Here is a 12573-nt window from a genome sequence, read left to right as displayed (position 1 = left end):
GAGAAGCGGAGGGATCTTGATCAGGAATATCCCGCTTATTACATGACCGTTGCGTAAAAAGGAGGGTTTCTGCCCCGTTACTTCTCCGCTGTGTTCTTGTCCCAGTTCGAAAGCATGCCGTTTGCTTTTCGGCCAAAACTGTATACAGTTCAATCGACCAGACTTCTTTCTGCAGATGTAAGCGTCCTTCACAACGGTCAATAAGTCCTTGACAGTGGACTGTAACTGGGTTAACAACGTGTTCTGAATTGACTGTCAAGGGGTGAACTCTGAGGCATGAACTCAAATGCACGACTCAACTCAGACTCAGGTGTTCAAAATAAAGACTTTACTGGTATTGTCACAGTAACAAAACAGGGAAAAACAATAACACTCTTTCGAGGAAAAACAAGGACTATGATCATGAGCTTAGAGGAAACGTAATATGTCTGTGGAGTAGGCTTGTACGTGTATCCTAAATGAGGAAACGAACTGGCAATGGACAGGGGGGGACTAGCACAATATATACACAGGGTAAGGGGGAACAGGTGGAAACAATCAGGGCGGGGAAAACATTCACGGACACAGGAGACAGATAGGGGCGTGGAGCGTGGAGGCCTGAAATGAGAGGGAGAATTACTTATTGGAATAAACATAAAGCACAGACAAAGGGACATGACAAAACTAACATAAAGAATAAACTTTCACTATAAGTTTCTTAGACATGACATTGACCAATCAGAATCGAGTATTCTAAACCATGTAATTGTGTCTTAAATCCCACTTTATCAGTGCTCTACCCTTATTGTCCTTTATTTATTAAAATGTTCCAACATAAGGCATTAACATTAATCAGGGGTGTGTTCTCAAGTGCTGCGTCAAGAACCCTCAGCAATAGAAAAGACCAGTTAAGACTTCTAGATGAGAGTGGATTAAAAGAACCACCGGTGCTGATGATGCTTCTTGAAGTCACAGCCAATGCTGGACAAAAAGTTGGGACATTAATTGATTTGGCCTCTGACACAAACTATATAACTCACAAAGCTGCAAAGAAACTGAACCTAAGGAGTGAAGAAATCACACTTGTCATCCATGGAATTGGAGGGATGAAGGTTTTCGTGGAGACCCGAAGATACCTTCTAAAGATCAGAGTGAATACTCCCAAGGGCACCCTCAAATCACATCAATTGGTTTGTTATGGTCTGGACAGCATAGCAGATGTTCAGGGAAGTGTGACCCCAAAGCAATTAGAAAAACTATTTCCAGACATCCCACTCTGTGAGCTGAAAAGACCCAGGGAAATAAGTCTGCTGATAAGTCACAGGGAAGGTCAACTAGCACCTCAAAGAATCAGAGCTGTTGGAGACCTAGTCCTATGGGACGGACCTCTGAGGAAGACTGTTGGAGGAACTCACCCTGAACTCTTTGAGGATGTTACTGGGTCGGCTCACATGTCCAAGACACATTTTGCCAGGTCAATGAGGGCAGCTGCTGTCCAATACAAAGAGGTCATTGGAAGGCAGCCTCCACCAAACGATCAGGTCGTCGGCAGGTCTTGGAGAGACTCCGAAGATCAAGAGCTGGAGGACTATGCAGTCACCAGGGTAAGCATTGGGGATAAACCTGCAGGGTGCATTGCACAGCTAGCCATGCGGGAGACAGCTAACCTGCTGCCTTTCACCCACCTTGAGAAGGAGCGGCAGGCACTTCATCAGGACAGCTACGTCGATGACATACTCACTTCACACAACGATCGTGAGCAGCTGTATACCATCACAGAAAATGTGAAGCAGATCCTAAAGGCCGGAGGGTTTGAGCACAAGCCATGGGTGTTCTCCGGTCAAAGTGGGAGGAAGAAATGCGGCAACGAGTTGGAATTGGATCAGAGGAAGACTATGGTTCTACCAAACCAAATGTGTGAGGAGAACAATAAGGCATTTGGCTTGGGCTACATGGTGGAAGAGGACAAACTCCATGTCATGGTTGGAATAAACTTTTCCAGGGTGTCCTGGGTGTCGATGTTGCTGACTCGAGAGAGGCACAATGCTGGACACGATGGCGTGGCAGGAATCTTGCTTAAAGTGAGGAAGAAGGCATGGGGCATATGGGGAAGAAAACTTGCTCAAAAGGTTGTTGATGGCTGCATAGACTGCAGAAAAGCCAAAGCAAAGATATGTCAACAAATGATGGGAGATCTGCCAACAGAAAGAACAGAGCCTGCCTGTCCATTTGAGTTTACAACAGTCAACCTCTTTGGACCCTATCATGTGAAAGACGATGTCAAGAAAAGAACAACACTGAAGGTCTGGGGAGTTGTCTTCTGTTGCATGGCCAGCAGAGCAATCCACACAGAGCTAGTAAGCACAGTGTCGACTGAAGGGTTCCTCATAGCATATCAAAGATTTACTGCAATCAGAGGGCACCCAAAGAAAATCTGGTCAGACCCAGGAACCAACTTCATTGGAGCAAAGCCGATCTTGGAAGAGCGATACAGGTTCCTAAAAAGCCAGACCAAAGTTGCCCTGGAAGAAACAGCAGCAGGAAATGGAACGGAATGGATGTAGAAAATCCATCCGGCTGACTCGCCACACAGGAATGGTGCCGCAGAAGCTGCTGTAAAGACCGTGAAGAGGGCACTCCAGAGTCTTGGAGGGGGAGCTGGGCTCAGCTATAGTGAGTTTCAAACAACCCTGAGCAGCTAACGGCTAACTTGGCGAATGAGCGCCCGATCGATGCCAGAATACAGAGCAGAGAAGACTTTATCTGCTATGTCACCCCAAATACTCTTCTCCTAGGCCAGGGGAAGCGAAAAGATCCCTGCCACCAATCTGCACAGAGACGTCCGGCGGCTGGTCGTCTTGCTACCTGCTGAAGAACAGAAAGTGTGACTGGGGTTTATTGTTTGCCTCAAAGCAAGCGATCTCCCAGTGTTCCAAAAGAAACAGGAAGATCGAGTGGGAGGTGTAAAGTCAAACAGAGCCTAAGGCTTTAATGAATATAAAATAAAAAAACAGATTACAAGTAGTCGAATATTAATAGATATGGATACATAGAATAAGCTAAAAATGGCACACCAATTCATGTCCATTAAACTTTTAGCTTCCCCTTATTGTCCTGTTTGATCATTTGCAGGCAGTTTGATAATTGACAAGATAGACAACAAAGAGTGATTATTTATGCCTCGATGTCTGTATGATGAATCACACTTTACATTTTGTGACATCAATCCATTTGTTGAGTGCTGCACCTGTGAATTAATTACTTCCAGTAACATGCCACTGTCACCATAGCACATCAGCTATTGTTGTCACAAGAAATTACACTACTGTTCATCTTAAGGTGTACACTTGAGTGTGCCACTGGAAATACACACATGATTAGATTCATTTTTATGTTTTCCCCCTTGTTGTTAAAATGCTTCATTGTGTTTCACACTCTTCAAATTCTGATCTAGTCTCTTAATCTTCTTACAATTGATAAATCTTCTGTTGTTGTGCCATCCAGCAACACTGGATCTTGTTGACTCCCAGCAAACACTATGTGGGAGTGTCTCTGTCCAATGCAGTTAACTTGAAGAGGACGAATCATTAAAGGTATGTTTGTTCGAAAACAACGTGAGGTTGGCCAAATTGTTTGTAAATAAAAACTACACTATCTATTTCCCTTTTGACATGACATAGTACAGCAGGTAGATAGCATGTCACCTCACTGTTAACATTTTCCATGAGTTGGCTTTCATTTGTCTATTTGGGGGAATGGCAAATAACCAAACTGTCAGTAGTGCTCTAACTTCAGCAATAAAGCGACCTGAGATTTGAATCATGAGTAACTAATGTCACAAACAAGTACTTTAATTACACACGCAACAGAGCAACAACAGCCATCATGAAGCTCTTCAATAGCTGGGCAAAGTGTTTTAACTTATAAAAAAAATAATAACCTGTCCTCACAGATATTGCACCAATCAAATTACAGTTCAAATTTTTCCAATAGTAACCAGAAATTCACTCCCCCAGACAAATACATTTTGGAAATTCATAACATAGAAATTCATCAAATATAATTTATATAATTGATCAAAAGAAATGTCAAACAAACACCCATACACATGTGTTGGTTTCCCAGCTAAACAAGTAAAACATAGTTCTTCTTAAATATACCTTGTACACATTTCTTGAAATGGTGGCCAAACCCAAAGCCATGATTGGAAATGCATCTTTATAGGCCTATACAGATTAATCCAATGATGTAATAAGATAATTATTAGGTTAAGAAACCCTCAACGATGTGCTTCACCTTTATTTGTTCTGTGGTATAAGAACAAGGTATAATCATGACAGTGTTCAATATCTATGTAATTATCTAACAATACAAACAATGGAAAGCTGGGTGGTATGATTCTATAATGTTTTTCTTTTCTGTCCCACTTTCTCAAAAGGAATGGCAATATTTAAGACATGCTTGTCCATCTGTGCCCTTCTCCTGACACTAACTATTTTGGAAACAGGGAGCTTCATTGAATCTCCAAGTCAGGTTTTACCGGTAGGTCAACGGTGTTTACAATACTGTACAGAAAATATGTGATCACAGCCTTCAATACACAAAGCAATTATTTGAACCTGAACCCTATCTGTTGTCTCAGGAACACAATGAAGAAGAATCATGTATACCTCACACCAGGGGGAAAAGGAGTGGTAAGTCTCATTATTAAATATTAAAGAATATTGGAATAATAACACTTTATAACTGATAGCTAGTTTAACAGATGTAAAACATGAGAGGTGTGACTGTGCTGTCCCCGGAATATGTAGTGTATAGCTTAACAGCCAGATAAACTCCCTCCGTACACCAAGACTCTGAAGGCGTGAATCCTTTGCCCACAGGTCTATTGGTATAAGGATGGTGTGGAACTAAAATAAACAAGACAAAATGTAATCAATTCTATGATCATTTTTACATGCACAAATATGCACAATGGATATATATCAACACAGCTTTAACATTAATTGAATTGCCTCGGTATATTTACTGTAAGCTTTTTAATGTATTCATTTTTATTCTAGAACTCAAAAAGGTATAAATGGCATCATATTTTAAAGATCTAATCAACCATTTGTACATTTATTCATCTAACTCTCCTTGCATTAACCTTGCACAATATTGAGACAACTCGGAAGATCTCCAGCATTAAACACCACAGAAAAAAATAATCATCTGTAATTAGGGATGGGTATCGTTAGGATACCGATACTGCTTATCGATACCAGTATTTTTTGATACTCCTATAGATACTTTACATCATTTGGTGCTCAAATTATAGACATGATTACAAGATGTGAAGATTAAACAACAGTCATTTTATTGTAATTTATTTTTATTTATTATTTAATTTAACTTTTTCAATGTCATACGAAGCCGGAATGAGTGTGTTTGACAGTGTGTCTCTGGAAGGGGGCGGTAATTAGGGGCAGTTCATAAATCCATGTAAACATGAGTATTATTCAGTTAAAACGAGACGACGCTGCGTGCGCACCTCCTAAACCAGAGGCTCCGGTCGGCTAATCATTACAATCCATTTATTGCGTTTATTATTTTATAATTGTAATGATGGATTATCAGTAATAATGTTAAAGTTACACAGAGATATTGGATTAACCGTTGTTATGCCCTTGAACACAACTTTTGATCACAAAACAGCAAAGGTAAGACTTAATTATCACCATGGCTACGTAAAGTGAAATTATTTTCTTGCTATTTCCTGGTTGCTAGTTCAGTGAGTTGTGGTCGTACAGTGATGAGACGTATACCAATGGAATCTGTGGAATGTCAGCTTTCATGTGACATGTCGTTTGTGCAGATAACATGATGTAGAAAATATCGATTTTGCCAGAACTTTATGGGCTAAAGTAGCTGTTAGCCCCGTTAGCACGTTTTGCTAAGTGTTGATTTAGAGTAGACTCTTAGTGTTGGACTTCTGTTCCTAAAATGCAGGGCCACCCCTCCCTACAGGCAGATCACCCAGACTGTGTGGGGCCTCACCTTGCGGAGGGAGCCTCAACTGATGCTCCACTAGTACCCACCCCCCCAATAACAATACGTACATACGATTACATTACACTTTCTCCAAAGCGACTTACATACACAATACTGTGGAAAATCCCCACAGGAGCAATTTGGGGTGAAGTGACTCGAACTTGCTTGGGGTTTGAACCTGTGACACCCTGATCCAAACACCAATGCACAACCCACTACACCACCTCATACGATGCAATCAAAGGCATGAAGACGTATGCAGATGTAGCTGGATTTCTTTACAAACAATAGCACATTGCTCACAGAGCCATGCTTTGCCTATTTCCTCTCTAATGATCACCTGACACCACAGGTCGCGTTAACCGAATATTTTCCGTCTATGGCATTTTTTTTTTAACAATGACGTAAAATCTGAAAGCCGTCCGTCGTTTTGACAGATTAGAATAAACTCAGAACAGCGCCAAAGTTTCCCTGCAGCGGGGCTCCGGTGTTATTATGCCGTGTTATTATTTATGTGTTTTAACAACAATCAGTTTAGAGGAAGTATGATATAGAATACGCTAGTTTAAAAAGGTGTGTTTTCAGGCAGGATTTGAAGGTTGAGAGAGTAATAATGATATAGTTTCCAAACCTAACTTTGCCGAACAGATCATTGAAATGCAGTGGCGAACCGTGTCTATCACAACCGGACCTTCTGTAGTCCGTCTTTTCACTGAATTGTCGTCTTGAAAAGGGTACTCACAACAATTCCGCAACAACATCATCTTCACCTGTTGCACTTGTCATTTCAACGTTAAAAACAATAAAACGTCATGAATTGCTTCGTCGCATTCATCCTCTGTCTCGAGCCAGTTAACTAGCGGGCCTTCTAGACCATTAGCTCTAAGATAGAACACATCATTAAGTATTACTTTAAATGACTACAGCTTAATTTTTGTGAATTCTCTACATCGATATGTCCTTTAACCAAAAGAGACCCTAAATCATGTTTTTTTTTCCTACAGGGGTTCTGGCTCAGGTTGAGTACGATGTGGATGTTTACCTGAATTTTACTGATCTTGGGACCCTGGACGCCCTTGGAAGCATCCTGGATGGAGGTGGCTTTTCCCTAGCCTTGGGTCCAACTGTGAACGTCACACACATTACCATCACCACAGGTAAGCATGGTGGTAAAAACATGGGGGAAGTTGTTGTTAGACAAGATAAAGGGCGTCTGGGTATTAAAGTGTAATGTGTCCTTTTTCTGCACATTTGACCATGTGATACATTCAATTCAATCAATTATATTTTCTTTCAATTGTTTACAGAGTAATGGCTCACTTATCAACTGTGGACAACGTGCAATGCGAGAATATGCTCTCGTGACCTTCATATCACTAAACTATTTTTGTTTAAACACACTTTATTTTATATTATACAGTCCTCCTCTAAAATTGGGACTTTCCCTTCTCTTTGAGGTGAAGCAAGTTTGGAAAATTCTCCCCTTTCAACTGTATTCTTGTTGATTGCTAACAAGTTTTTGTTACTGTCATATAGTATTTTATACCTGTTTACTTTATTCTCTTATTTTTTATAACTATAATGACCATATAAAGATGTGCCTTTACCTCACTGGTTGTAGAAAAAGCTTCTCATATTCGTTAGCATAGCTAGCTAACCAGATGCTAATAACAACAAAGTTATTGACTGTATGATCAATATGACAGATGAACAGATCGCCACTGAGCTTACAACTAAAGACACAGCCACGCAAAAACTGCTGCATGTGTACGGCTCCTTATGGGTACTGCAATTTGTGTGTCTCAATATTGTACAAGGTTAATGCAAGGAGATTTAAATGAATAAATGTACAAATGGTTGATTAGATGTTTAAAATATGATGCCATTTATAACTGTTTGAGTTCTAGAATAAAAATGAAAACATTAAAAAGCTTACAGTAAGTCCCGGCCTGGAGCAACGTTCTGGTGCTCTCCGTCAGAACTGCACCCCTGCCAGACGAGACATATACCACGTGATGACACGTTAGGCTCGTGTTGTGTTCAAGGACCCTGACTTTGGCCAGGAAAAACAGGCAATCGCTTGTTTAATTATTTTGCGGTCTAGATTTCTTTAATTCTTTTCTTTTTTGCGTGTGTTTATAAATTACCTCGAGGGCCGTATGAAATGGCCTCACGGGCCGTATATGTCCAGAGTAAGGAATGTTTGAACAGACCATTACTCCTCAGCACAATATCATCTAAAATATGTATCCATTGGACCTAAAGCCTATTCTTCCAGCACCTAGAAACCAAACACCTAGTCTCAGTCCAAGGAACAGAAGTACATGGCTAATTATTAGGCAGAAAGGTGTAATCGGATTGGGCCTGCCAAGAGTTTTTTTATGTTGGCAAGTTTACTTTGGCAAGGGGTAGAGTAGAGCAGGTCATGCCTTTCCCAACAGGAAAAATATCATGAAGGTCCATCAGTCTGCTTAACAATAATCTATTTGCTTCTGTTTGTTGCGCAGGGAGGGTTTATCTTTGGAGTGAAGGGGCCTTCAAACAATAGGTGGTTGTTTTTTGGGGGTAATAATAATAATAATAATAGCTTAGATTTATATAGGGCCTTTCATGGGACCCAAGGTCGCTTTACAAGGAAGAACGGGGCAAAACAAACATAACAAAACAAAAGGCAATCAGACAACCAGTCAGACAGACAAAACAACAAATAGATTAGGGGCCAAAGGCCTTAGTGAACAGATGGGTCTTGAGAGCCCCTTTGGAGGCGTCAAGTGTGGGGATGTTGCGGATCTCCGCAGGGCGAGCGTTCCAGAGGGTGGGGGCTGCCACGCTGAAGGCTCTGTCCCCGAAAGTTCGCAGTTTGGTGCGGGGGGTGGTAAGCAGGCCAGAGTCTGAAGACCGCAGGTTCCGGGGTGGGGCATGTGGGTGCAGGATGTCCGATAGGTACTGGGGGGCATGGGGATGGAGGGACTTGTAGGTAAGGAGGAGGACTTTGTATATTATGCGGGACTTGACCGGCAACCAGTGGAGGTGGATGAGGGTGGGAGTGATGTGCTGCCACGGCTTTGTATGTGTGAGTACCCTAGCAGCACAGTTTTGAACATACTGGAGCCTGTCCAGGGTTTTGTTGGGAACCCCAAACAGGAGACCATTGCAGTAGTCCAAGCGGGAGGTGACAAACGCATGGACTAGGGTTTCGGCAATCGACTCCGAGAGTGACGGGCGGAGTCTTGCAATGTTCCTTAGATGGAAAAAGGCCGATTTGGTCACAGACTTGACATGGGAGTGGAAGGAGAGGGTGGAGTCGAGGATGACACCCAGGTTGCGGGCTTCAGAAGATGGGGAGATGGAGCAGCCGTCAACCTCGAGGATGAAGTCACCAACCTTCTGGAGCAGCGCCGTTGATGAGAGACTGAGGGGGGAGCTGGGAGGATGGAGTGGTGCTGAGATACAGTTGGGTATCATCAGCGTAACAGTGGAAATTGAGTCCATGATGTCGGATGATCTGGCCGAGGGGGAGCATGTAAATGGTGAACAGGAGGGGGCCAAGCACAGAGCCCTGGGGTACACCGTGGTGGACTGGGGCCGTGGGTGAATTAGAGCCGTTGATGGAGACAAACTGTTTCCTGTTATGGTGGTAGGATGCGAACCAAGACAGCGCTGTGTCAGTGATACCTAGGAGGTCTGAGAGGCGGGTGAGGAGGATGTAGTGAGAGATGGTGTCAAACGCTGCAGAGAGGTCCAGGAGGATGAGGATGCTGAGGCGGCCAGAGTCAGCAGCAATGAGGAGATCGTTGTTGATCTTGATGAGGGCGGTCTCAGTGCTGTGTTGCTGTCTGAAGCCGGATTGGAAGGGCTCATAGAGCTCATGGTTGGACATGTATAGATGGATTTGGCCAGCGACCACTCTTTCCAGAGTTTTGCTTAGGAAAGGAAGGTTGGAGATCGGCCGGTGGTTCTAGAGGTCGTCGGGGTCCAGGCCAGGTTTTTTTAGTATGGGGGTGACTGAAGCCATTTTGAAGCTGGTGGGGACTATACCAGGAGCCAGAGAAGCGTTGATGATGACCACCATATAGGGACAGAGGGTGGGTAGGCAGTCTTTGAACAGGGCTGTAGGCATGGGGTCCAGGGAGCAGGTGGAGGTCTTGGCCGAACTGACCAGTTTGGCCACTTGAATGTGCTGTTGGACATATTGGTTGAATGGGAAATCTTTCTGACCATTAAGCTGCTTTCTCATGATACATGTCGAAACGGCTCTGCGCTCACGTTGTGTATTTCTTGGAGAGAGCAGTGCTGCCCGACTAGGCAGAAGCACATCAATCAAAATTGTCGCCAAGCGCGGCTCTCAAAGATCAAATCATTTAAACTTCGACCTTGTTTAACGCTGACCTTCGCAACCAATCAGATGCCAGCTGTGCTATGCTAGCAGCGGATGTAAATCTTCTCTTTTTATCACCACGTGGTTGGGTGCAGAGCCTTGCAGTGAAAACAGCCAGTATGGCTACCTCCCGTGCTAGCTTGTGCCGCTACATACAGCTGTCATCTGATTGGTTGCGTGTCCAAAGGTCAATCAGATGACAAACCAGGTAAAATTCTAAATAATTTCAACTTGGAATGCATCGCTTGGCAGCAATTTGGAGCCATACACAACACAGAAGGCAGTTCTTCCACCTATTCAGGTAGCATCGCTCTCTCCATAGAAACACAATGTCAGTGCAGAGTAGTTTTACGGTGTATCATGAGAATGCAGCGTTCTGGCCTTCAATACTAAGCACTACACTATAAATCAAGTAGTATATGGATGTAAAAAACTGCTGCATATCATTTACGTGGTTGGCTGTGGCTCAGGATGTAAAGTTGGTCGTCAACTAATCCGAAGATCAATGGTCCTGCTCCTTCTGTCTGCATTGAAGTGTCATTGGGCAAAGATACCCTGGCAAAGTATCTCCCAAGGCACAGCAAAATGTGGAGATAAGCATCAGATAGATCCTCATGAGTCCAGTTTGTCAACTTGTTAACCCTGATATCAGTTTATAAATGTGTGTGAATGGATATATCTTGACGTGTAAGGCAGAGGAACTTTGAGTAGTGCTAAGACTATAACTGATTATAATGTCTGTTTAATTGTTTTTCTTTTTAATGTAGTTTGTTACCCAAATGGTTCAAACTTCCAGTGCAGATGTGAGGAACAGTATGTGTGGTCATTAAGCAACTGTAATACATACGGAGCCTGTGATGACATCATTGACAACACGTGTGGGTGTATCAACAGTATTCCTACCAATGGACAATACTGCGTGCCACAGACAGGTGATACACTTTTACATTTAAAGTAACATCACACATGTGGATATCATATTTACTGGTATTGTTTTCGGCACTGTAATCTGTATTTGGTTATTTAAAAAAAGTATTTGTGTCCTTTCAATTCTCTCTCACTAAAGGTGACCTCGTATTTAATAGGCCTACTATAGGATTACAAACATGAGCAAATATAAATGAGCAAACAGAAAATATCAAACAAGATGAAAAGAATGAGGATGAGAGAAACATGAATACCTATTCTTGACCATAATTGCATTTCATTTTCTTCACTCAGCCATTTTGCCCAGATGTCATGACATGACCTAGATTTGGAACAAATTACTTACAAATAATTGTCTCTAATTTGACTCTCTTTTTCTACAGTACCTTTAGTATTTGATGAATACCAGATTATTATCGAGGTGAATACCAACGATGTGAATCAGCTGAGGAACCTCCTGAACAGTTTCACTTTTCCTGTCCAGATCAGCTCCTCAGTTAACATATTAGATGCCAATATCACCACAAGTAAGAACAAATGCATTAAATCCTTTTTTAATATCTATTTCAAACTTCTGCCTTTTTCACAAGAGAAACTATGTTATTCTCTTTAAAGTTTGCAGCCAAGATAACACTGGGTTTCAGTGCTACTGTGAAAAGGACTATCTTTGGCCGTGTGATAAGTGTGACACCTATGGGAACTGTTATGGTAATACAAGAAACACATGTAGATGCATCAATGCCATTCCTCCTGATGGACAATACTGCCAGCCTGCTGATCAATACAGTAAGTTGGTTTGCAGGTTTGTTTACTTTTAGGATCATATTTCTATGTTCTGTCTCTACTGTAACATGTCTCCATACTTTAATGTAGAAAAGCTCTTTATTTACCTCATACTGCCTGTGCTGCAGCACCTCTTTTCACCCTCTGTCTGAAACCAGAGCCCAGTCTGCTCTGATTGGTTAGCTAGCCGTTTTTGGGATTGGTCAGGCGCTTAGAGATGTGGTTGAAATGTCCCGCCCCTAAGCCTTTTACGGACAATGTATAAGAACGCTAGCCTATAGAAGCACAAGTGTTACTGAAGCTAACAAAGGAGTGGAGGAGTTTTTCAAGTGGGGGGGGGGAGAGAGTGTGTGGGAGAGGGAACAAAGGGATTTTAGCCTTTGCAGACCATTAACTTGCACAAAAACCTATATAACCTGTTTAGCCCCAAGCCTGTTTTCCAGGTGTCCGGCTTGAAAATGACATTCCCTGAA

The 12573-nt window shown here is 42.4% G+C and overlaps 2 protein-coding genes across 3 annotated transcripts in view; one reads left to right on the top strand and one right to left on the bottom strand.

The window, feature by feature from the left end:
* LOC307014342 (adhesion G protein-coupled receptor F5-like) overlaps window positions 1-12573 on the bottom strand; it is a gene marked incomplete at its 3' end in the record, with an annotated part of 130111 nt that overhangs the window by 39458 nt on the left and 78080 nt on the right. The gene's annotated exons all lie outside the window — the stretch shown is intronic.
* Window positions 1-12573, top strand: part of LOC307017010 (adhesion G protein-coupled receptor F5-like) — a 33079-nt gene that overhangs the window by 5890 nt on the left and 14616 nt on the right. For both annotated transcript variants that reach the window (XM_079646430.1, XM_079646429.1), the window contains exons 2-8: window positions 3484-3572; window positions 4418-4521; window positions 4622-4673; window positions 7017-7169; window positions 11158-11322; window positions 11701-11844; window positions 11933-12103. In XM_079646430.1, the coding sequence (XP_079502556.1) occupies window positions 4420-4521; window positions 4622-4673; window positions 7017-7169; window positions 11158-11322; window positions 11701-11844; window positions 11933-12103 (787 nt within the window). In that variant the 5' untranslated portion in view covers window positions 3484-3572; window positions 4418-4419. The remainder of the gene's footprint in view (window positions 1-3483; window positions 3573-4417; window positions 4522-4621; window positions 4674-7016; window positions 7170-11157; window positions 11323-11700; window positions 11845-11932; window positions 12104-12573) is intronic.

The sequence above is a fragment of the Notothenia rossii genome (assembly GCF_949606895.1).
Source record: "Notothenia rossii genome assembly, chromosome: 8".
NCBI lineage: Eukaryota > Metazoa > Chordata > Actinopteri > Perciformes > Nototheniidae > Notothenia > Notothenia rossii.
This window is presented reverse-complemented; position numbering and strand designations above follow the sequence as displayed.